Below are 27,042 nucleotides of genomic sequence, written 5' to 3'. Positions count from 1 at the left end.
GCAGTTTTATTTTCACTATTTTCGCAGTAAGGAGTGAAACGCGAAAATAAAACGGCCTCGAAAATTTCAGGGAAATTCTGTTCATAAGATGAAAACCATACATGTACATATATAATCGGCTATGAAGTGGACCATTGCATAATACAGATTTTGCAAAAGATTGATTTATATATCAAATCCTAAGTGTGTATTTAAACCGAATTTTGCAAGCGATTGATTTATATATCAAATCCTAAGTGTGTATTTAAATGAAAAATAATGATAGAAAACATGACTTTAACTAAATCAAGCGGACATTACTGGCATCACTGATACTGTTATGTAAACAATCCCTATTACGTATATGTAAATGACACTTAATTGTCAATCAGTTTGAAAATTACTACCTCGTTTAATCTTCTAAAATGATTAATAAAATCAAAAATTCAATTAATTAGCAATTACCCTGTCAGCATTTTATTTTAATTCACTTTTAACTAGGTCTTCTTTTCTGTTATTGTGTACACGTAAATGTGTGTTTACAAGAAAACATGACACAACTCTTAGTCTCCTTTAAAATAAATAAACCGAAAACAAAAGAATTCTGATTGATTTAATCACTGATTTGATTAACTATACAAGCTGTTTAATTTCATTTATAAAAAATTTTAAAAGGGTCACAGGGAAATAGCGAATTTAAAATTGCGCGAATATAGATTGTGTTAATACATCGCGAAATAAAGAAGGCGCGAAAATTTCCCGGTTTACAGTAATCCATTACATCCACATTCACCATGTAAGCTGAGCCACACCAGTCAGCAATAAAGAATAGAAGGGTTTTTTCTGCTTTTCAAGATTTTTAAGGTTGTTTGGGATCTTTTGATGATGGATACAATTTATCAATAGAGACCTGTTTTCCACAGGCACTTGTCCCAACAAGAAAACAACAAAAACCAAAGAAACGGCAAGTGCATTTCAAAGTATCAATGAGGCCTCAACATGAAGAAATGCTCATACTTCATTGCTAGTTAAAGACTTATAATAGCACTATTTGTGGAAAAGCTAGCAATTTTAACTCTATACCAATATATGGATTGATTTCCACTGATGGTATAAAAAGAGAAGATGTGGTATGAATGCCAGTGAGACAATTCTCCACAAGAGACCAAAATAACACAGAAATTAACAACTATAGGTCATGGAACGGCCTACATTTGTATTGTATACTATACATGTATATTGATTACTGTTAACTACCAGATTGTGTGTTGTGAATAAGTTATGAACTCGTGTCTATGAGGTCAAAAGTTGAAATCTTATTTCAAATTCAACTACCTCTTAAATATACATCTGAATACTCATAGTAGTGCCCTGTTCATAATTTTTCAAATTGATTAATTATACTGTGTAATATAAAATTAAGAAAATCTGGTATGATCTACAATGAGAAAACTTTCCAATAGAGACCAAATGACATAGACATGTTAGTACTATAGGTCACTGTACAGCCTTCAGCTATGTGTTAATCAAATTTTCTGTACTAGTATTACTTGATGTGAAAACTGGGCTGATGCACGCACAAACTGGTCTTTTTATAAGGGGGCCCTGACACATTCATACTTCAGTGATTGCCTATATAATCAACATTTTTTCCACAAAAAGGGGGACCCTTGATCCGCCTTTGCAAATCCCCTTGTTTAACTTTTAGTGTATCTTACAACATCACAGTATAACTAAGGTGCTTATGACAGCAATTTGTTAGGTCAAATCATACCACCGGTCTTCTCCTGTTCTGATGAACATACGCTGTGCCAAATGTGTTGTACAAGGGAATAATGAAACAATGAAACATTAAAGCAGTTAAATATTTTCCAACATCTTTAGAATAACATGTTTCCTTAAATCGAAATGGTATCCGGCGCTACACATATCTGTTGGTGATGGACATTGAACTCGAGATATTGTTAAAATAATTAATAATTGGATGGAGACATGTTACATTCGAATTGTTTTTTATTGGTAAAGAAAAACACATTCTTTATTCAATATATTAAGTAGAACATGTATAACAAAGGCTTTCTCTATGTTTTGTATCTATACTATTAAACGAGAAGACCTCATTTTTGGTGTCGCTTCTCTTCTTTCCACAATAAATTAATCAACACGCCTCTGTGTCCTATAGGTACAGTGCATAGTGGTATTTGTCATCCATTCATATGATTATTCAGATTGAGTTATTTTTGGAGAAAAACGAGAAAAAAGGCATCCGGATATTGTTCTGTCATTGGACGAAATTTTAAGTAAGATAAGACTTCCGGTTTGCGTTTTTCTGTATACTTTGAACATACACATACAAAGAATAAAGTGAATTTTCAAAATTCTATCTGCTATCATTTTCTTTTAAGTTAACTATCCACGGCAGTCACAGAGTTTATTAAATAGAGAGGGTCTGTATACTTTTCTGTATACTTTGAACATACATATACACAGAATAAAGTGTATTTTCAAAATTCTATCTGCTATCATTTTCAAGTTAACTATCTACGGCATTCACAGAGTTTATTAAATAGAGAGGGTCTGTATACTTTATCAATGACCACAATGAATCGATTTGTAAACTTCGAATATACAAAGAATAAAGTGTATTTTCAAAATTCTATCTGCTATCATTTTCAAGTTAACTATCCACGGCAGTCACAGAGTTTATTAAATAGAGAGGGTCTGTATACTTTTCTGTATACTTTGAACATACATATACAAAGAATAAAGTGTATTTTCAAAATTATATCTGCTTTCATTTTCAAATTAACTATCCACGGCATTCACAGAGTTTATTAGATAGAGCCCGGAGGGTCTGTATACTTTATCAATGACCACTATGGATCGATTAGTAAACTTCGAATTGAAAGTAAATACACTATATAATATACAGATAAGCGCTACAATTATTCATGTGAAATTTTGATACCTTTTCTGAAAATTTTACAAAATTCATTGATTACAAAAAAAAAGAAGATGTGGTATGATTGCCATGTTGAGACAACTCTCCACAAGAGACCAATATGACACAGATATTAACAACTATAGGCTACCGTACGACCTTCAACAACGAGCAAAGCCCATACCGCATACTCAGTTTTAAAAGGCCCCGAACTGACAATGTAAAACAATTGAAACCAGAAAACAAGCGGCCTTATTTATGTACAAAAAAATTAACGAAAAACAAATATATGTAACACATAAACAAACAACAACCACTGAATTACAAGCTCCTTACTTGAATGTTCATAACATACTAAATGTATGCTCATATTGAAATTGATAGAGAACCAAAAAATGGGAATATTGGAAATAAAGGAGGAGGGATAAAAAAAATAAAAAAAAGCATTTTCCTGTCCCCAATAACCTATGACTTATGATACTTTTGCTGAAATTTTCCAGTCATTCAATATTTTACAAAATTCTTCCAACAACACTTTACATACTTTAAACTACGCTCTGAATGCCCGCGATTACGCGGGTGTGTTCTAGTGATGACTAATTTTAACACAAGCATGTTTGTCCATATATTAAGCGATTTGAATTATTAGACACAATTTAACACAAGTTGTATTAATGGGCTTTTTACTTGTGAACTTGACAAACATTTCAACACTATTTAATTGCATAGATTAAAGACTTTAAACTACTATAGGATCATAACACACTGACAATTTGTGTATTACTATTGTATAATACAAAATGCCCCAGAGTTTCTGTGCTACGCACTGCATGTTCACATTATATACGGACTTAATTACGTATATGATCGTATATGGATGCGCGTAACTCTTCCAAGAGGGTCATGAGTATGTCCGTTATACGCAGCAACAATCGAGAAACACACTTGTTTCACCAGAGACAAAAAGAGTTGTCCATTTTACAGAACCATTAAAAGATGTGTCATCAACGCCCACACTCCATACTGATATCATTCCAGCTTTAGGTTAGGCGCAGTCATGAATTTGGGATTCGTGTAATGCTTTTCTTACTTTTTTTATCCTCTCACTGGTACATTTAAGAGTTGTCTTCTAGTCTCTTATTTAGTCACCTCCGAATTATCAGTCAACTATCACTTGTTCGGAATTGCTTGGACCTTATCCTCTTCCCAGGGAAATGGTTCTGTAGGATCTTTTTGCGGCTGGAATGCCTGCATTCTTTTTCATTTACATGATTACTTTCTCATAGCAAAGATATGTATAAAGATCTGTACGCCGTGTAAATCTTTTTGAATTACTCATACTCACAGTACTACAGAATGGCGTGTTGTCTTTGAGATATTCGTAACATATTTCATATTTCTAAATAACTGAACCAAGGATTTGTATAGTTAGCTAACTATACAAATCCTTGACTGAACCAATTAGAATAAAAAGTCTCAAAAATGCAAATTTTATAATTTTTGTCGAGCCAGCGATTTTACGCAGAAAGCTCGACATAGGAATAGTAATCTGGCGGGGGCTGTAGCTAACTTCTTTTAAAATAGCTTTATAGGCTAGAAGGTGGAAGACCGGGATGCTTCATACTTTGTATATGGATGCCTCATGATACGAAGTTACCGTCAGTCACATGTTCAAAGTTCTTGACCTCATTTTCATGGTTCAGTGACTTCTTGAAAAAAAGTTAAGATTTTTTGTTATTTTAAATTCTCTCTTTATATAAGTAATAGGATAACTATATTTGGTATGTGCAGACCTTGCAAAGTCCATATGCCCGTCGGACAGTTTTCACTAGACCTCGACTTCATTTCATGGATCAGTAAACAAGGGTTACGTTTTGGTGGTCAAGTCAATATCTCAGATACTATAAGCAATATATCTAGTACATTAAGTGTATGGAAAAACAGTACGGTGTACATGTCAACTGAGGTGTCGTCTGATCTTGACCTGATTTTCATGGTTTAGTGGTTATAGTTATTTTTGTGTTATGGTCTGTTTTTCTTATACTTTGTGCAATAGGTCTGCTAATATAATTGGTGTATGAAAATATTTTATGATCTATATGTCAGTCGCGCAGGTTTTATTTGACCTTGACCTCATTTTCAAGGTTCATTGCTCAGTGTTAGGTTTTTGTGTTTTGGTCTGTTTTTCTTTAACTATAAGCAATATGTCAACTATATTTTTTGTATGGAAGAGTTGTTAGCTGAACATGTATGTCTGGCATGGTTCATCTGACCTTGACCTCATTTTCATGGTTTATTGGTTAATGTTTAGTTTTCTTGGTTAATGTTAAGTATATGTGACAGTTGCAATAAAGCTTTATATTTAGGATTATCAACATGATATCAATGATGAATAAAGAAGGCGAGACATTTCACTCTTTTTTGTAATTATCCTTAATTTTACATGAGAAATAAAGAATATATATGATGTGGTATGTTTGTTTTATAAGACCATTCTCCAGAAGTGGCCAAATGAGGTATTGAAGCTATAGATCACAGAAACCCCTATAATTGTTTACCTTCAACTTTGTTGTACTTTTGTATTGAGACTTAGTGTAAATTTGTATTCAGTTTTGAGAGAATCAAACTGTTATAGATTTTTTATATTAGATTTACTAGCAGTCTTTAATCTAAAAAAAATGATCAGATTGATTTACTAGTAAACTGTTTATATTAATACTGTTAACTTTCTAATAGTAACTTGAAGTTCAAGGAACCATATAAGAAACAGTAGTCACAATTTACAGGCATCCAGAATAGTTGCATTGTTAAAGTTTTCTTATTTTTGATGCTTTGTATTGAGAACTGACACAATTAACGATTATATATTTAAAAAAAAGCATATACTACATATGATAGTAATAAAGCGTATGTCAGTGGATCAAAGGGGAGGGGACAAGGGGCGCCCCTTTTGTGGAAAAAAATGTTGATTATATAGGAAATCACTAAAACATGACGTACTGTAGCGGAACCCTCTTATGGTAGTCAGTGCCCCCACCCCCTTTATAAAAATTTCTGGATCCGCCACTGCGCAAAGAGAGGCTGACGTCAGTTGAATAAAATAAGATTCGAGAACCATTATAATTACAAAAATTATAATAAAGAAACTTTATACTTTAAACTGTTTTGGAACGCCAACCTAACACGCCCCTGTTTCTATTACACATCGATTCAGAATGAGTTTTCTTCTACAATTTGTACATGAATCACCTCAATAACAAATGAACGATGTTTTTTTTAAAATAAAAGACAGATAATTGAAAGCCAAATGCTTTATAATGCTTGTCATTGATAGATCTATCGTCTAAGAAACATAAGTTATATGAATGTATAAAATTCATTATGCATGTATAGTCAATTCAAAGGCAGTATATTACAATCCATGCAACTCATTTTTTTACGTTAATAAATTCACTTTTTTTTTTTTTAACAAAGTGGAGTCAATCTAATCGGTAATATGATACATACACTAAGGATGTGAAGTTTCTCTTATATTTAAGATATAATCGGTTTGTATATTTCATGTAGATTGCGTTTGGGTAATGTCATTGAAAGGAAAAGAATTGCTACCATTCACGTTTTTTTCATTCCTATACATTCAGTGTCCGCCTGTCCTATACATTCATAGTCCGTCTGTCCATTCGTTAAGGTTAGTCCGTCTGTCCATTCGTAAAGGCTAGTCCGTCTGTCCATTCGTAAAGGTTTACTTAGTCCGTCTGTCCATTCGTAAAGGTTAGTCCGTCTGTCCATTCGTAAAGGTTAGTCTGTCTGTCCATTTATAATTAAAGGTTAGTTCGTCTGTCCATTTGGAGCGGTTAGTTCGTCTGTCCGTTCGAAAAGGTTAGTCCGTCTGTCCATTCGTAAAGGTTATTTCGTCTGTCCATTTGTAGCGGTTAGTTCGTCTGTCCTTTCGTATGTACGTTCATTCGTCTGGCCATTCTTAAAGGTTTGTCCGTTTGTCTATTTGCATATTCATCTGGCCATTCGTATAAGTTAGTCCGTATGTTTATTCACAAAGCTTTCGTTCATCCGTTTAATCATCCGTTATTAAGTCCTCGTCTTTTATCTGCATCAAGATGGATTTCATTGAAATTAAAAACATAAATAAATATATAGATGCTTTTCCCCTCAGGTATGGACAAACCTCGCCAAACATTAGTTTTCCTTGAGGAAATTTGAATGAGATTATGCTTTTCTCGGTTAATTGCTCTCTAGTTGTGAGTTAATTTTCATATGCATGGGGGAAAAAGATATTTAAAGATGAAAGTGTACTCAATATAAATAAATGTTTACAAAGGCATGATGATAGACGTGTAGATCTGGGTTTTGTTGTTGCCTAGTTATTTCTTGTTTTTATCAACCTTTATCATAAAAACAGAATGAATGAACATGATTTTGGCAAAATTATGTTTCGTATCTTTAATAAATTATTGAATTATGATAAATCAAAATTGAAGGAAATGTGTACATACAGGGGCTATATAATTGAGTATTGCAATGATAATTTTTTACGCTATCTAATTTTAAACGAAATCTCTAAAAATCTAATTTTAAGCGATATAAAAAAATGTCTTAATTATATACTTATATATATGCTGAATACAAGTCAACCGGAAAAGATTTAAATATAGATTATGAACACTTTACTCCTTCATATTAAGTTTATTTCGTCCATGTGAATACTTGTATACAATCAAATTCATTCAAGTTATGAGTCAAACTTTATATATTCTTTAAAAGCCCCGAAATAACACGTCAAATTTGTTATAAAGAACTTTCTGTTATAACTCTCCCGAAGTAATCATTTGTGAATTTGATATATGATTACAACAATACATAGTTATTTGCTGTGGGGAGATCACCTTGGTTCGGACATGCTTCAGATGTTATTATAATTTTATCTGACTACTATCCCATTAATCTAACACCGACCTATCCCCCTCTGTAGCCTCAAGTCAGAGTTATGCATTACATTTGCTGCTAGCCGGAGATAAATTTAGCATCCTATGTTTCTGGAATAAACACCGAATCAGAAACCACGTCAGCCTTAAAGTGATAAATAATCGTGTATTACGGTGAGTATTTAATTAATTTTAAGTGTATATTTTTACAGATTAATTGACATTAGTCAGTTAGAGGATGTGCTATTTATTTTTGTATACATGGTCTATTGATTTGTTCAGGTTGTCTGGGAGATCGATAGTCAGCTGTTAAACTATGACTGTCTACGCCACAGATTTGATAGCTTTATAATGCGTTATTTTTAAAATAAACATTAAACTTTACGTATGGGTTCTATTTTTAATTTTTCGTCAAAAGATCGTTTTTGTCAGTGTTAGACAATTTAAAGTAACAGGGTGGTAGTATATACAAAATCTTAGCCTACACTGTCTATGCTAGGTAGACCAAAGTTATTTATTTATTAAAGTATGCATTGAACATGAAGATGCAAATGACCTTAGAATTTGACAATGTTTGACCTATGGATTTCAACTCATAAACCAAACGACTAACATTCCATAAAATTATGTTTACTCAATATGACAAGCCGGTGAGGAAAATATAATGTACATTGTATCACTCTGAATCTCAAAACGCACATTCTTATCAATGAGTGCAAACTAAATGAGATAATGGTTTAAAGTCAATTTTTTTTTTTTAAGAAGAACATATAGACATAGACGTTTGATCACATTAATGACAAATGTTGTCCTTTTACATGTTGTATGTGAATGAATATAAATTGTATAAAGACTGAAATCGATCCTGAATAAATCAATTATTTGATGTTAATGAAGCATTCTGTATTTTTCAGTTTATCAATACTATCTCCATCAAGTTATTACAATCATATTAATGTCCTTACCAAACCTACACCAAACTATTTGTTTTATTATACGAATTTATATGTAATGAACTTGCAATTTCTTTCATGTATACTGTTATTGATGTAGTTTGAATGATGGTATCTTGAATGTATTTATCGTGTATTATTCTGATACTTTGTTTAACAAGGAGGTTAATCACGAGACCATTGTTAAATGAAAGTACAAAATGTACCGTCGTTGCTTAGCACACAGTCCTTAAATAAATGACAATCATAGCTTTGCACTTTTATTTTGGTAAATATTAGCATGATAGGTGAAAGGTTATACAATGCTACTAAGACAACAGCTGTAGATGGGAAGATACGACACGTGATGTGTGTGCAGATTGTAAAGACATTCTGACGTTTAATCATGTTAATGTTACATAAACAATCGACATATTTATTTTGGCTTAGCAATATTAACCAAGGTGAAAATGGAACGAAATGCTAGATAAATACAAAATGTAATATCAAATTTTCGTAAATTAAGCGAAGGCTAGCGTCATCTTCAGTGTGTATTAAATAATGTCCGATTTACATTGGAATCTGCAGGGCACGGATGGTGCATGATTGTCACTCAGACACAGCAATTAAACAAATGGAAATACTTCAAGGGTAAAAACCATTGTCATCATGGTCATATCAGTTACATTTAGGTCACCTTTTCCATTGCCCTAGCTTTTCTTTAAGGCCCGGTTCGAGTGTTACTGACCGTCGCAAACAAAGGAACACGCTGAAGACTCAACATTTGTATTTACTTTTAAAATAACTTTCCAAATTGTCAATGTACAAGTTTTTATTTAACTGTCACTATATATTTGTTTCGTAACTTTAAACCATAGATGCAAACTATGTTTGACCTAACAATATACTAATTTTGTTAAGTTTTGGCAGATGATTGAAAAACTATGGAGAAGAATACAGGTCAAAACTCATCATGCTGACCCATAGATATGATAAATGTTTTATTTTTGGTAACTTTGTGTTGTTGACTTGTCTGATCACATCTGATTACTGAAAATATACCTGGTTAACCATGGGCTAGCATAACCCCTCAAATCTCAATCCATCGCACCTTCAATTAAATCAGTAAAGATTATGAAGATCCTTCCGCTGCAATCACTAACTAATAAACAATTAAGTAAATCACAAATCATGTTTTCTATCTTACACATGCTGTAACAATGATGCAACTCCTGATTCTTTGAAATATGTAGATCTTATCTACATGCCATATTATTTTACGTTCTTCGGAGCATATGTTTTATAATAAAAAGAAACAGATTGACGATTTGTATTGTTGTGTAATTAACTAATTCCGGTGCTATGTTTATAATAAGTGGAATTTCACGTGATGTAATGTGTAAAACTTGTATGATTCCTCAGTGTGATTCAGATGATTGAAAAGATACGTAGGTTAGGAGCCTCATAAGCAGGGTATATTTAGAGGTATACTTACACTCAAACATCATACTCTTCTATTGTCTTAGACAAGAACAGACAGATAAACAGATAAGACAAGTGCGTAAACATTTTAGAATCTTTTGATAATTCATGCTTCAGACCATAGGAATATAGTTCTAAAGTATTATAAAGGGTATTTTTTCTGGAGTTTGCCTGGAAAAGGTGAACATTTAAGGGGTTCTACAAGTTGAATATATATTGAAATAAGTAATACATGCGAGAAACATTTATTGTTATAGAATTAGTGAAATTAGTGATTTTGGCAAGGTGAAAGTAAGGAAAATTCGTCTTCGGCATTTGTTCAAGATTCAACTTTTACCTTTGTGATGTTTTCATAGTTCTCAAAAGAAAAGACAGCAATGCATTTAGCTGGAACAAAAATAATTTATGAAAATAATTATATTCTATAAGTAGGAACATTTATTTTATGTTTGGACCGGTGAAAACTTTTAATTCAATTTGACATTTATAAAGAAATTAATTGTAACCAATGGTAAAACTAATTGTGGTCCGAAGCCTTCGTGTAAATTTAAAATCACTAAGACTCATATTTCATTAACTTCCGCGTAACTATTTAGTATCAGCTGTATACCTACTAGAAACTATCGGACGTTTCCTTGATCATGTTTATAAAGAAATGAATTGTAACAAATAGTAAAAATTATAGTGGTCTGAGATCCTTCGTGTAAATTCCCAATCACTAAGATTTCATTAACCTTGGTATAACTATCCAGACTAAGTATCAGCTGTATAATTACCAGAAACTCTCCGAAGTTTCCTTTGAACATTGATATTATTGATATCTTGTAAAATTATAACTGGACATAAATGGACAATGTCACCTGACCATCTGTTATACTAATGTTTAGCCTTGTCCAGAGGACAATTGTCTGAGATAACTGGTCATTTGGTCACTAGCCATTAATTTTACATTTCAATTTGTCACAAGATACATGTAACAGACTGTAAATGAGAATCAATTAGTTCATGATATTGTGAATTATAATAGACAGAAAGCAAAACTACATGTATTTTCTATTTTCTCAACTTCTTTTTTTTTTGTGGTGAAGAACAGACTGTATAATGTTTGTGTTACTTTACTGACATCCGGGTTTAATTTCTATAATGAATTTAAGATGTAAATTATTTAAATTCAAAATAAATAATCATTGTGTATAAATTCCATGCTGTTCACCAATTGCCCTTAATTAACTAATAAAATAAATATTTTTATTTTCATTTTATTTTAATAATACCGTTTGTTGTCTTTGTCTCTAACAAAATGACGACACAAATATGACTTATGTGTGTCCTGACATAGGATTATCATATCTCTCTCATCGTTGAGTACCAACTGCTTTTATTTAACCAACCGATAAAAAGACTTCAAAATCGGTCATCAGGTTTCATTTTCACATTTATTTAATCTTTTTAACTGTTTATCTAAATGAAACATCAAATGGTACAATGACGATGTGTATGATGGTTTACATCTTTGTATCTCACGTCCTGTCCAGGGGCAGTAGATGACAAGTTATATGTATATCTAGGATGACAACATCTAACTAGTTTAGGCGTAAGATACATTCCTGATACACGGATACAATAATGCGTTGTGACTTAATGTAATTTTCCATTGAATTAATAATATAGTACAACACAGACATGGACAATGTTAGGTAACGTATTTATATGTTTAAATAAGATAATTTGGTGTATGACAAAAAAGAAGCATTTTTCATATTTTTATATTTTTTAAATTTTGCAAATTACGAGGGATATTGCGTTTTTTCTCATTCTTTAGTCATAAAGTAGTCATTTATGGCATTTGTCTGTATATTAAAACCGTTAACAACGACAAGAGTAAAATCTTGTTCCCATCGATGGTTTATAACAACCACTTATTACAAAAAGCCAAGGCGCTTATGGAATGGATTCCCCTTTTTTCTAAATATTTTTGTATACATGTATTAATCATTTAGCAAATATTCTGCTATATTTTAACTTATTTCATTTATCTTAAAAGTATGGTACAAAAATAACTGTCGCTTATAAATTTTTATTCTCTTTTAAAATAGACGATAAACTGCTGTACGGATGAGAACAAGAGCACATAAAAAAGAGATAATTGAAACAAGTTAAAATAATGTTGAATATATACAACAAAAACATTAAACCACTTAACAAAAATTAATTTGAAAAAAGTGTCAATTCACCTAGTGCCTAACATTATCCTTTAACAACATCGTGTTTTTCTGTATCGTTAGTATTTGTAACCATGATGAAAATACTAGCACATCTATACTAGATATGACTTACTGACAAACTATTCATTCTAATTTCAGATCACCTAACGTTTTCGTGCAGATATGGCACACCGAATCCCAATCCAACAAGACAACTTAAGTTTTCAGGAGAGACAGAGTAAAGTTTGGGAAGATATGGAGCGAGACATGGATATGAGACGTAAAGAATGGGAATCGGATATAGAGAGAATGAGAGGTGATTTCTTTAACCTTAAACCGTGTGATGACGGACTAGAATCACTTAATGATAAATTCAGATTTAAGGACGGAATGGAGGATGCTAAATCAGTTATTGAAAAAGATCAAAATGGTCGCCCAGTGTTCCGGGCGAGGTTTAATGTGAAGGATTATCAACCGGAAGAAGTTAATGTTAAAATGGACGGAGATAGGGTAGTTGTGAATGCAGCTCACATGGAAAAGGATGGATCAAAATCAGTGAGTCGTGAGTTCAGTCGTGAAGTAAACATTCCACGCGAAGTAGACCCATTATTATTACAGTGTACAATATCTTCTGACGGTGTTCTATCAGTTGAAGCACCAATGCCGACACCGCAGTATCCTCAAGTAATGGATAACCCGAGAACGACACATCGCATCATTCCGCAAACGAGTCCACATGTGTCGAGTACTCCACCGAGAAACACTCCGCCGCCTAGTACCACTCAAACACCTGCAGGGCATACGTCATCGTTTACGACCTTTATGTCCGGACCAAAAGGTGCTGCACCTCCATACACTAGTGTACAGAGTACAATGTCAAATTCCTCACCAAAGCAATACACACCGCTGGCGTCGACCTCAGTTTCATCGTCTAAATACGACACAAGAAATAGTGTAGACTCGTTACCGGCACCTACAGAAGCCGATAAAAAGTTTCGTGTAGAGGTTGATATCGAAGACTTCAATCCAGAAGAGCTATCCGTAAAAACTGTCGACAAGAAACTTGTAATAAGTGCAAGCAGAATGGAGCGTATTGGAAGCAGAACATCAACAAAAGAACTCAATCGAGAGTTTCATTTGCCCGACACTGTAGATCCTATGGCTGTTAAAGCATTCTTTTCAGAAAGCGGTAAAATGATTATTGAAGCTCCTTACATGAAAACGATCACAGTTGGCCATTTCTCTGGCCACGAAGGAAGCCCTTTATCGGGAAGATGATTGTGATTGAGGAATGTTTAACGTTTTGTTGAAGATCAAATTGACTGACATTAAACGTGTCGTTGCTTTATATATTCTGCATGACAACTTTTCATCACCTTACTCCAGATTAAAATCTATATTAATTCAGTCAGTGAACTTGATGAACATTATAAAGAGAGAAATGAAAAGTAATGAAATATTAATTCACGATTTTACCAGTTTATACACAGTTATGTGAGATTAATCTTATTTATTATTTATTGATAGCAGTGAACATATTTCTAACGTAACTTTCTAATTTGCTGTTAACAGTTATACATTGAAACATAAAACTAGTTTAGATAATAAATTGCAAATAAGTTGATATATAGCGACCTCAACATCACACTCAATAGTACTGCATGCCTATTAAAAAACCTGCGCATGTTATTACATGTATTAGTCGAATCCATATTTCTTCGATTCTGATTTTAATGAAATGCGATTACCTGCATTATGCAAATGTTCAATGTATTTTCATAAATAATATGGCCAGCTACCTCCAGCAGTATTCACATGTATGCAGTCTAAGGTGAACAGCCCAAATATATTTTCAAACCAACACAACAGTCATAAGTCAAAAGTATATCACCACTTTAATACTAAAATACCGAACTTCAAGGTCAATTCCAATAGGGGAAGTCCATACAAACTGACCAACTCAAACGGTATCAATATATCATTACACAATGCCCTTACCAAGTCAGGAATATGACGGCTGTGTTTCACTCGTTCCGTTGGAGTTTGTCAGTTTTTATTGACTCCCCCTATTTGAATTGACCTTGGAGATCGGTATTTTTGTAATGGATGAATTACGTTTGATATCTGACTGTTGTGTTGGTATGCAAACATATCTGGCCTTTTTACCTCAGACTGCATACATGTGAACAGTTATTTCTTTTTAAGTATAAATCCAGCAAACATATCTGAAACATTGCAAAAGCTTGTTGTTATCTCTGTTGTTATTGGAAAGATCCACATTCAGAGCGGACAAAGTATAATTTAAGAAGAAATAAAAGTACAACTTTTACATAGCGAAATTTCGATTGGTAAAATCCTTTTTGCCTGTGACTGTTTTATATGTTGTTTTGGACGAAACTTTAAACATAATTTAATTAGGTTTAAACACAAATACGTTACAACCGTCTTAATAATTTACAATAAATATAGGAATAAGAAAATGACAACCACTAAATTACAGGTTCCTAACTTGGGACAGGCACAAACAGTATGTGGCGGGGTTAAATAGTTGAAGGCGCCAAGCCTTCCCTAAAGCAATGTAACAAAATGGTGTAACAGTACAACATACGTACATGTACTAACTATAAACATTTAATTTAGTTGAAAAGAGATTAACTTATCAGATAGAACAATATTTGTCGTCCTATAAGCTTCATAAATATGATATATTAAGTTGTCTGCTGATCGATTATAAAAGGCAACAATTTAAACATAACAAGTTGAAGTCATATCCATATAACTTTGAACACCTGGATACAAATTGGCACACAAGTTTCATTTCATGTTGTTACAAATCCTGTTTACACACAAATGTACAATGCATTATATGTGTCATGTGTGTAGGACTCTGAAACCGTGATTGTTTTTCAGAAGTAATTTAATTGGTTTTTAATATGTCATCGAGGTTATATTCAAACAGTAAACATATACATGAATGTTTAGAAATTGACATTTCTCATTTTTAAAAATGTGCTGCAAAGCCAAAAGACACAATGAGTATGTAGGTTTGAGTAAGCCTGTTTATTCCTTGTTCTAATAGTTTAGATCATGTTAGGCGTATTTCATGTGATGATAAACGCATGTTTAACTTCCACATTAACCAAATGTGTTTTTCGAATTTGTCTAGCTTTTGTTGTTAAAATACTTGAAAAACAAGAATGTGTTTCTAGTACTCGGATGTCCCATTCGCACTTTCATTTGCTATGCACAGTGGACAGTGATATTGGGAGAAACTACTCTAATTTGGCATTACAATTAGAAAGATAATATCATAGGGAGCATGTTTACTAATTTTCAAGTTTATTGGATTTTAATATATAAAGAAGATATGGTATGATTGCCAATGAGACAACTATCCACAAAAGAACAAAGTGTCACCGACATTACTTCATCAAACACTTTCTCGACCAAAAACTTTAACCTGATTCGGGACAGACGGACGGACGGACGGACGCACGGACCAGAAAACATAATGCAAACACTCTGTGAGGCCTACAAAAAGGCTTTCAGGGATTTCTACACATTTTTGTTGTCTGATCCAAACAGAGAACGAACAGACCCAAAGTGTCTTCAATGTCTCATAAAGGAGTGTGAGTCCTCTAACTACACGGTTGAACTGTTTTCCTGCAAGAATTTGGTCTATTGTTGCAGCTGCGTACACACCGGAATCAACTAGCAGGTCGCGGAAACCACTATCTCCCCATATCTTACCTATTGATGAAATAAAACACGATAGGGTATGAAAGCCACCAAGACGTAAACTGTATAATTTAAACTCAGAAGGTCTATCCCATTTTACCTGTTGTGCCACTGCGTACAATTGTAAATCAAGAGTTTGAATAGAAAATGGTTGACCAGCGTTCTGGCACACCTCTTCATTGTTGTATACATAGTGCCCATGTCGGACGAATTTTGCGTCAATGATCGGCTTTGTAAAGGGAGCACATGTTGTAAGGGAAAAATACTTTCTCGTCTATTGGCAGGGTTTTTATGCGACCTCGTGCGACTTTGAGGTGTTCCAGATGGTCAGTGTCACCATTTATCTCCTCACATACCCGGAATACCGATCTTACGATTGAATGGTAAGTATCCTTTCCATCAACTGTTTCTGCATTGCTGTCGACATTATCAGCTCCTTCATGTATAACGGGGCTCTCTTGGGTGTGCGTTTGTGTTTTGGCACTACCTGTCATTGTCCGGGAACGGGAACAGCATCTTGCCCGTTAATATAGGCAACTAGCTATACATGTAGTATATATATATATCACCATAAAGTCACAGAGTTAATGTTCACATGTTTAATCGATTCGTATTTATAAAAGTACATGTATATATAATATATATTTGATGGTTCACAATGATAACTTCCAATATAAAACGTTACTAAATTCCTGCTCTATAAAACAACATGTTACTTCAAACTACTACTCCAATATAACTGACCAATACATAAAGTTTCTCACAAGATCGAGATATAAACATGTTCTTAATTTATGTAAGGCATTGATTAATGTCTTAGATTATTTGGATAAACTATTGCAGTTCAACTGTGCAACTAATGTATCGTATAAAGTGTCACATTAAACAAGATGAAAGATCATTAAACTGATTAAGATCTTAGATGGAATTGATTACGCCACATCACTCCCCGCTAAACAAAATTCGTTTTCACTCGAATTACAAAAAAAATCATACAAAAAATATTGACAAAGAAAAAAAAAATAAGGGGAGGAAATGTGAACATTATACAAATATAGCCTTTGTATGAGGTCGATACATAGAGAATAATACATGGCAAAATCAGTATCATATGTCGTATCATCCTGAGACATCAATATCAGCCCAAGGGCCTTTAGGCCCGAGGGATGATATTGGTCGAGGGTGATACGGCATGTGATACGGATTTTGCCATGTATTATACGCTTTATCATATGTTTCAACAGAAGAGTTTTATATGAACTGTTTTCTGATCCATAGCACTGGGTTACCTTCAGTTCTGCTTTTGTCTAGTTTCAAAGGCCTTAAAAGAACTGCTCAATTACTAATCCGAAGCACCTTGGTTACCTTAAAATTTGCGTGCTGTTGTTTTAAAAATATTTTGTTTATTTTGTTTATTTTTTATAGTTGCATTTAGTGTGCCAAAAACTATGAAAACTTGACGTTCATGACATCACATACAGTATGAAAACGTTCGTGACGTCACATACCAAACAATGACGTCATTAAAAAAAAATTTGAAGAAAAATTTTCTTGAGCAAAAAAAAATTTAAACTGACTCTATGTAAAAAAAAAAAAAAAAAAAAAAAAAAAGAATTAGGGGTGTGATAAAGGGTAGGGGTGCGATAAAGGGTATGCGATAAAGGGTGCGCATCAAAGTTGCGCGATATGGATTAAACAGCAGGCTATTTATCACATATGCAAAACTACTGTATTTACTACTAAACATATGATAAGTATAGATTATTACATGGCATTTTTCATATCAAACCCTTTATCGGCCCAAGGTTGTGATATCAGCCCAAGAGCCGCAGGCTCGAGGGCTGATATCATGAACGAGGGCCGATAAAGGGTCTGATATGAAAAATGACATGTAATTATCTTTTTATCATATACTTCAGCAGAAGATATACAGACAAGAACTATTTTTTTCATTTTTTTTGTCTTTGCACCTTCAGAAAATATTTACAGACAACCAAAACATTTTTTTTACTTTAATTGTTTTATTGATAAAACAAGGATTTTATTTGTTTTTTTATGTTCTTCAATAATATTGTCACCTCATTTATGTCTTTCAAAACAAGTTTAACTTAATTCATTTTTGCTCCTAAACTATTTAGGGAAAAGTCTTATCACTCAGTGCCGTTTTCCGCGTTTTGTTGTCGTTTTCAATCAAATTTCCGGAAATGCACGAAGTTGCATGTGATAAACGTCACGGAAATTAACGGAAAGGCATGTGATAACATTCCGGAAGCAGTCAATAAAGGTACCTTTATCAGCCCGCTATGGAAATTCTTAAGAATCTGGTCAATAAACCTAGTAACCCTTTCATAGCCTTTTCATATTTTCAAATGTTATTGAACTGTAAAATTTTAGTGATATTTTATACAAGTATATGATAAAAGGATTTATCATATATTTAGTACAAAATACAGCTATTTTGTATATCTAATAAAGGTTCTTTTTTCCAGTCTGTATCACCTACCCTGTATCGCATACCCCGTATCGCATGGCTAAACCTGTATCGCATGGTAAAACCCGTATCGCATACCTTTTTTTTTTTTTTTTTTTTTTTTTAACTAAAGTCAGTTTTTAGGGGTTATTTTTGCTTAAGAATTTTTTTTTCTAAAAATAGGTAATTTTTTGGAATGACGTCATTGTTTGGTATGTTACGTCACGTACATCAAGTTTTCATATTGTATGTGACGTCACGAACATCAAGTTTTTACAACATATTTTTTGGCACACTCAATGCAACTATAAAAAATACAAAACACTTAAATTTATACAATTATAAACAAAATATTTTCAAAACAACAGATTGTAAGGTAACATAGGTGCTTCGTATAAAGCAGTTATTTTAAAGCTTTGCAACAAGACAAAAGCAGAACTGAAGGTAACCCAGTGCTATGGATCAGAAAACAGTTCATATACTATAATAATACTCTTCTGTTGAAATATATGATAAAGCGTATAATACATGGCAAAATCCGTATCACATGCCGTATCACACTCGACCAATATCATCCCTTGGGCCTAAAGGCCCTCGGGCTGATATTGATGTCTCGGGATGATACGACATATGATACGGATTTTGCCATGTATTATTCTCTATATATTGACCTGAAAGAAGTATATTGACTGAGGACGAAGTCTGAGGTCGATATACTTCTTTGGGTCGATATATCCTGTATTGACCTCATACAAAGGCTATATTTGTTATATTATTAATTTCCGACAATATTTGTATCAAAATCGTCATTTAGGTTTGTTGGAATTTTATAAATATTACATCAATTTGTCTCCTTGACAATAACAACATATTAGTTGTTATTTAATTTACTTTTTTTTTGGACATCTTATGTATTTGAAGATTTTTTCCGTCAAATTATTGATCACAGATATCATGTGTTTTAAAACGTTAAACAATATCCTGAAATTCATTACATGACGTCACAAAGTATATCGGTTTTTAGATATTCTAAAAATAACCGTGCGATATGCATTTTGCCGGTCAATATGCTTTTTTCTATACGCCGTTTTCTCTCTACCTTCGAAAATATAGTTTAACATGTGACTATGCCTAAACGAATCAAATTTGTTAAATAATACGAATTAATAATATTATACAAATATAGCCTTTGTATGAGGTCGATACAAGGATATATTGACCTGAAAGAAGTATATTGACTGAGGACGAAGTCCGAGGTCGATATACTTCTTTGGGTCGATATATCCTGTATTGACCTCATACAAAGGCTATATTTGTTATATTATTAATTTCCGACCATAATTTTATTTGTATCAAAATCGTCATTTAGGTTTGTTGGAATTTTATAAATATTACATCAATTTGTCTCCTTGACAATAACAACATATTAGTTGTTATTTAATTTACTTTTTTTTTTACATCTTACATTGTCTTATGTGTTTGAAAACATTTTCCGTCAAATTATTGATCACAGATATCATGTCAAACTCCCCGGCAGTTCCAGTTCCGATCCGCATACGGGCCCGAATACTACTAAATTTGTTAAATAATACGAATTAATAATATTAAAAAATATTTATTTTTCTTTAACTAAAACTACTGAAAAAAATCTCAACTAATAATAATAAAAAAATAATGATAATTGCTATACCATGTAATTTATCAATTTACGTCGTGAATAGCTGTGGAAAACTTGCAAAAAGATTACTCTTAAAATCTAAATTAACAATTAACCTTTCAACTTCAAACTCTTGATATTTATAACTACAAAAAGGCACTAAACAAAAATCATAAAAATATATAACACAAGTTTGACAATTATAAATCTATTCAAATACATTATGGTAAGGTCTTTCCGGAATTTTGACCGTTAATCCAAGCGTAAACGAAATGATAAAATAATTAAAAGCATCAATAAAATTCAACTTATTATTATCTCTGGGCAACCCCATTTTTCAGTTCTATGTGACCGTATCACCATAGAACTACCAACACTGTAAATCATCTTCACATGGACACGCCCATGAACCTCCAACTAGTATAAGCAACCCTTCTCGGTTAACTTAACTACACCCAATACGCCCACTCTCGTAATAACAAGAGATTAAAACTAGCTTAATCAAACATGTGTAATACAAAATAAAATGCAAAAAACAAATATACAATAAAAAACTAAACCTAGGCATAAAACATTCTGAATGGATAAAAACATTTATGAAAATTTAAAGTTATTTACACAAATGAAAATATTGTCTACATGACTTCCTCGGTTTGAACTTGCGGAACCATTTCTTCTAATATTTCATCAGGAACTTAATTGTCATTTATAACGGTTCTTTCCCGGTTTCGGATTGACGGATTCGCCAGTCCATTCTGGTATTTACATTGTACATATATACATTGTCACCAACACAAAAGTTTCGATATGCACGTTAAATTACTTCTAGTCTGTTGTAACATCTCAGAGTCATCTCAGGTTTCAATTCATCAAAAATTCTCACAGGCGTTCTTCTAATGTTCTTCAAAGTTCGAGAATAATGCGTTTCCATAAAACCAAGGAAACAAAATGACTGACACAAAAGTTTCACAAATATTTACAGCAAGTCACTTACATTAATACATATACAAAGTCATCCTAACTCAATTCTCCGTGGTATACAGTTATCCTATAGTTTCTCTTGAACGGAAGCCCAAATTGCGCACACGCCATAACTTTGTAATTCGTCCAGATTTCAGACACATCTTAACTCCGATTACTGACATATTGACCACGGGTACCTCCATCAGATATAACGGGGCTCTCTTGAGTGTGCGTTTGTGTTTTGGCACTACCTATCATTGTCCGGGAACGAGAACAGCATCTTGCCCGTTAATATAGGGATCTAGCTATACATGTAGTATATATATATATCACCATAAAGTCACAGAGTTAATGTTCACATGTTTAATAGATTCGTATTTATAAAAGTACTTGTATATATAATATATATTTGATGGTTCACAATGATAACTTCCAATATAAAACGTTACTAAATTCCTGCTCTATAAAACAACATGTTACTTCAAACTACTACTCCAATATATCTGACCAATACATAAAGTTTCTCACAAGATCGAGATATAAACATGTTCTTAATTTATGTCAGGCATAATTGATTAATGTCTTAGATTATTTGGATAAACTATTGCAGTTCAACTGTGCAACTAATGTATCGTATAAAAAAAAAGTAAAAACACAAAAATACCGAACTCCGAGAAAAATTCAAAAAGGAAAATCAAAAATCAAAAGGCAAAATCAAAAGTCCAAACACATCAAACGAATGGGTAACAACTGTCATATTCCTGACTTGGTACAGGCATTTTCTTATGTAGAAAATGGTGGATTGAACCTGGTTTTATAGCTAGCTAAACCTCTCACTTATATGACAGTCGCATCAAATTCCATTAAATTGTCAACGATGCATGAACAAAACAAACATACTCAAAGAGTAAAAATGTCAAAAATAGGGGTACAACAGTCAATATTGTGTTATCATCTTAATATCTCTACATAAACAACAAATGTAACAAAGAAGCACAAAAAGGCATACATTAATTTAACATTCTCATTTTGCTTTTCTTATACGGCTGAATTTATCTATGTAAAGTCTACCCATAATGATAGAAGGTTTCATTACTGGTTTAAAAATGCGCGTTTGAAATTCGCACAGGAAGACATAAAAATAATTTTGTCGTATGACGGCATACATAAATGAAGACTTACGTAAAGTTGATATAACAAAAACAGACTTAACAGTAAAAGTAATAATAATAAATAAAATAATGGTGTGGTTCAAAGTATGACGGGATACATAAGAACAGTTTCACGTCAAATACGGCTGAATTTATCTGTGTAAAGTCTACCCATAAATGATAGAAGGATTTCATTACTGGTGTAAAATAGCGCGTTTGAAATTCGCACAGGTAGACACAAAAATAATTTTGTCGTATGTCGGCATACATAAATACAGACTCACGTAAAGTAGATATACCAAAAACCAGACTTAACAGTAAAAGTAATAATAATAAATAAAATAATGGTGTGGTTCAAAGTATGACGGGATACATAAGTACAGTTTCATGTCAAATGTATATCATGAAAAACAGACTAAACAGAAAAAGTAGTGTTATTGAATAAAATAGTTTTGTCATTCATAGTATTCAAGATCCTTAAGTAAAAGTAATATCAATCAATGAAATAATTTTGCCGTTCAAAGTATGTGGTTTTACATAACCACTGAGTCACTTCAAATGATTATCTAAAAAAGACTTATAAAAGAATTCTATAATACGTAATTAAGATGATAACAAACGTCAGTACGCAAAATCTATCCTTCAAGACCATCTTGTATTATTTGTGAAGTTGATACGGAATATTTATCAACAAGTTCTTGGTATCTTCCGATGAACTTTTTTAGAAAAAGGACGAGACGTTCTTTGACATACCCCTGGTTCATCAACTTTCTACTCAGACACTGGTGACGTTTTACAAAGTCTGAATAGGAGCTGCAAGCTTTTACTGTTAAGTCTGGTAATAAAGTGTCACATTAAACAAGATGAAAGATCATTAAACTGATTTTAAAAGAACTGACCATCAAATCTTAGATGGAATTGATTACGCCACACATGTATGACTGAGACTGTGCCGTTATATTGGCGAATTCCACTGGGAATGTATGTATTGTTTTGAACATGAGATAATTCAGAATACGTTAAATGAAAAAAATATTGCATTTAAATGAAAAACTATACCATTTAAATGAAACACTTTACCATTTAAATAAAACAAAATTGCATCTAAATGAAAAAAATATACCATTCAAACGAAAAACATTACATTCAAATGACTAAATATACCAATTAAATATAAAATATTGCATTCAAATGGAAAATATTGAATTTTTGCACCCAATACCATGCCATAGATTTCATGTTATTAATTTTAAGTTCCAAACTTAACTTTTCACATTGAAGTCTATCGTGACCAAAATAAATGCCTAAAACTTTGACGAGTTTGTCTGTCCAGCGTATGTCCTTAATTTTAACTACGCTGTTTTTTAAGCTCCCCAATCCAAATTCCCTCCGTTTAATTACGGGTTAGCGTCAACCCTGAGAAAGAACCAAATGTTTCAATTACATTCATAGCTTTAGATATATCTGATTTTGAACTACAAATTGCAATGCATTATTTCTAAATAATTAACAACTGATCAATTTCTGGGGCCGTGTCAAGGAAGCTGTCCTAGGACTAAGACATGTCTTAGGATGGTCTTAGGACACGTCTTAGCGAAAGTCACCTAAAATAAGATATGTCCTAAATTTGGTCCTAAAGTTACAATTAGGTGTCTTAGGATAGTCCTAAGGTTACATCGTCCTTAAACGTAATAAAAACAACAAATTTGACATAAACTCAATACTAAAAATACTAATACAATATTAAACTATCATTAGATAAAGTTAATAAAAAAAAAATGTTTAAATTTAATGTTTGTTAAAGATTTAATTGTATTATAATGAATTATTTCGTGCTGCCTTTTTTTGAAGTCTAAACAATAATATCAACATAAGCAACATATTTTAAAAATTCAAATATGGGAAAACGTTTTTTTTCTTTTTTTACCTAATCCTGATTCGATACATGTAATAAAATCGAGTGGACCTAAGGACAAAACTAGGTTATGTACTAAAAGTGCAGCACGAATATCACAAAGTTTTGTGACCATTTACTTTTGTTTTCGTATTAAATTCATTTATATGTTTTATCATATTTAATAATAATTTATTAGTATTCCGTAAAAACTCTAACTTTTATTTTGCGTTAATTGTTTTCTATGTAAGAGTCATCCTCCCTCTCTTTATATATAAGTTCCAAAATACAATTCAATCTATGTCACACAAATATCTACATATATTTTCAATTAAATAAATGTGTTAGGATGGTCCTAGGACCATCGCAGTTAGGACTGTCCTAAGACAGCTTTGTTTTACATCCTAAGACATGTCTCAGACACGTCCTAAGACCATCCTAAATAATGTCCTAAGACCTATCTATTGACACGGCCCCTGGTGACTTGCAATTTTTACTATTGCCAGCGCATTTACTTTTTCTTCCAAAAATATTTCACTGACTAAAAAAACCATCAGCAATATTGATATAAACAGTAGTGTCAAATGACTGATTTTTACTATTTAATAATTTATTGAAACAGTGTTTCCGTTTATTCTACACAATGTTCGTATCTGTACTGTTTGTTCTATCGTCTCCTGTCTCTTAATTTGCCCATACCTCAGTCGTTCATCTTAAACGCGGTCATTACAAATCTTCTTCCGGACTCTCGAGGATCCCGTTGTTAGTCATCTATAATTCATTCTTGACTGTGAAACTATAACGGTGACTGTAACTTTGACTGACATTTCGCGCGCCTTTTGACTGCTTTTTCGAACAATTTCCGATTTTTCACATAAGGGTCCTAAGTAAAAGCATGGATAATTCGGATTGTCTAGGAATTACTTATAAGGAGAAAAAATCCTCTTAATTAGGAAAAAGTCGCATTAATCGGATTTGGAGTTATTAATTGTACGAAGTAATAAAACAAAATATATATAATACTTCCATATATACATGTATATATAACATTAGTAAATGATATGAATATAAGAACTCATTTGAAGAAAAAATAATCTGGTTAGCATTGCAAAATTTAGTGGTTGCATAATTACACTTTGCAATACGTGCTTTACTAATCAGTAAAATATATCTAATTTCAATTGATATACCTTTAAACTTCAAACGTGGAAATTCTTGATCCACCCTTATTTAAAACATATAACCTTGTGTAATCGTGACTGAAACACATTGCTCTTGGATTCAGTAGATCGGCATTTCCCTTGATTTCTAGCATGATTCTATGACCATATGCAGATAACTTGTGTATTTTAATAGGTCCTCTATCTAAAATGTAAACATGACCTTCGTTATTTGATGCAACACAAATCGGGGCTGCAACATCTTTGGATTGATGACTAAATACCTTGGCTACACTGTAGCCATTCATTTCAATGCATCGTACATTATTTGACCCATATTCCGTGAAATAAATTCTTTTGTTGTAATAAGACAAATTTCGCAACACACTATCTGTTTCAATGTTTGTTATATATTGTCCTGTATGATCTAAGACAGTTATTTTCATCTTGCCACCAACAAGAATATACTCTTTCGTACAGGCTAATGAACAATTGGCACTACCTTCAGCTTCTTTCTTAGATATTACCTTTCTGTCATGTATGTCTACAAACTGAATGAAGTCATCACTTTGGCAAGTCAATACTGCAATATCCATGCCAGGAATAAGAGCAATATCTCTAGGTGTATATGACAATCTGATTAACACCCCTTCATTATGATGTTCTGCAAGCACCAACATCACCGCATGATTTGAATCACAAATGAGTAAGAAACCATTTTTAGATACTGCTATACTACATGATGTTGTTGGAATATGTATTTCCAATTCACCATCGAAAGAAATAACTGAGGGACCTATCGGTATTTGCATATTGGTTTCGCTTGGATTTCTGTCTTCCTTTGAAAATACATCATGGTATCTTTTAACGACTTTAATACGTTCGGCATCAGGATTTTCCTCATCACAATCCATGAAAACTACAGAAAGACGTTTGATATAATCAAATAAATTTTGTATCTTCGCGTTTAAAGCAAACAAAATTTGCTTAGATGAATGTACAAAAATGAAAAGAAGCTTGTTTGAATCATTTTGTTTAAAAAATTCAAACAATATTTTTTGTTCCTCTATTTTCGCTTCCAATGTTTCTGCCTCTAAAATGTAATTTTGTAGTGTTGATAAACATTTGTCTTTCTTTTCCGCCAGTTCTGTATTTATTTTTATTAGATCTTCTCTTTTAGCCGATTCGTTTACTTTTTGGGATGAAATAATATCTTCAATTTGGCTACAGTCTTTTTTTACACTTTCAATATTACGCGAAAGTAGAACAATGATAGTCGTCAAAACGCCACTACATATATCAATATTATCTTCGAAATCTCTATATGCCTGTGATTGTCTACATGCTTTCGAGACGAATTCAATGTGTTCAATTGTTTTGCATGCTCGATGGTCAATATCTCTGCATTCCAAGCAGCACAGATCATTATGGTCGATGCAAAAATAATCTAAACCACGTTGTAAATGTTGTATGCAGTAAAATGACAAACAATAGTTTTTTGGAAGTGTTCCTATTTCAACAACACTATGAT

The 27,042-nt window shown here is 32.5% G+C and overlaps 1 protein-coding gene across 3 annotated transcripts; it reads left to right on the top strand.

The window, feature by feature from the left end:
* Positions 1–7,797: 7,797 nt before the first annotated feature.
* LOC134685385 (uncharacterized) lies at positions 7,798–13,918 on the top strand. 3 transcript variants are annotated; one of them, XM_063545097.1, is made up of 2 exons: positions 7,798–8,034; positions 12,638–13,918. In XM_063545097.1, exon 2 carries the CDS (start codon positions 12,662–12,664, stop codon positions 13,754–13,756), a length of 1,095 nt encoding a protein of 364 aa, XP_063401167.1. In that variant the 5' UTR covers positions 7,798–8,034; positions 12,638–12,661; the 3' UTR covers positions 13,757–13,918. The 3 variants fall into 3 exon arrangements, with proteins under 3 accessions (XP_063401167.1, XP_063401170.1, XP_063401168.1); XM_063545100.1 differs by lacking the exon at positions 7,798–8,034 and adding an exon at positions 10,211–10,349; XM_063545098.1 differs by lacking the exon at positions 7,798–8,034 and adding an exon at positions 11,801–11,971.
* Positions 13,919–27,042: the final 13,124 nt, after the last annotated feature.

This window comes from Mytilus trossulus, chromosome 9 (genome assembly GCF_036588685.1).
Source record: "Mytilus trossulus isolate FHL-02 chromosome 9, PNRI_Mtr1.1.1.hap1, whole genome shotgun sequence".
Lineage (NCBI taxonomy): Eukaryota > Metazoa > Mollusca > Bivalvia > Mytilida > Mytilidae > Mytilus > Mytilus trossulus.
This window is presented reverse-complemented; position numbering and strand designations above follow the sequence as displayed.

Coding starts and splice junctions, on each gene's coding strand:
- LOC134685385 (XM_063545097.1), top strand. CDS start 12,662: ATGGCACACCGAATCCCAATCCAACAAGACAACTTAAGTTTTCAGGAG.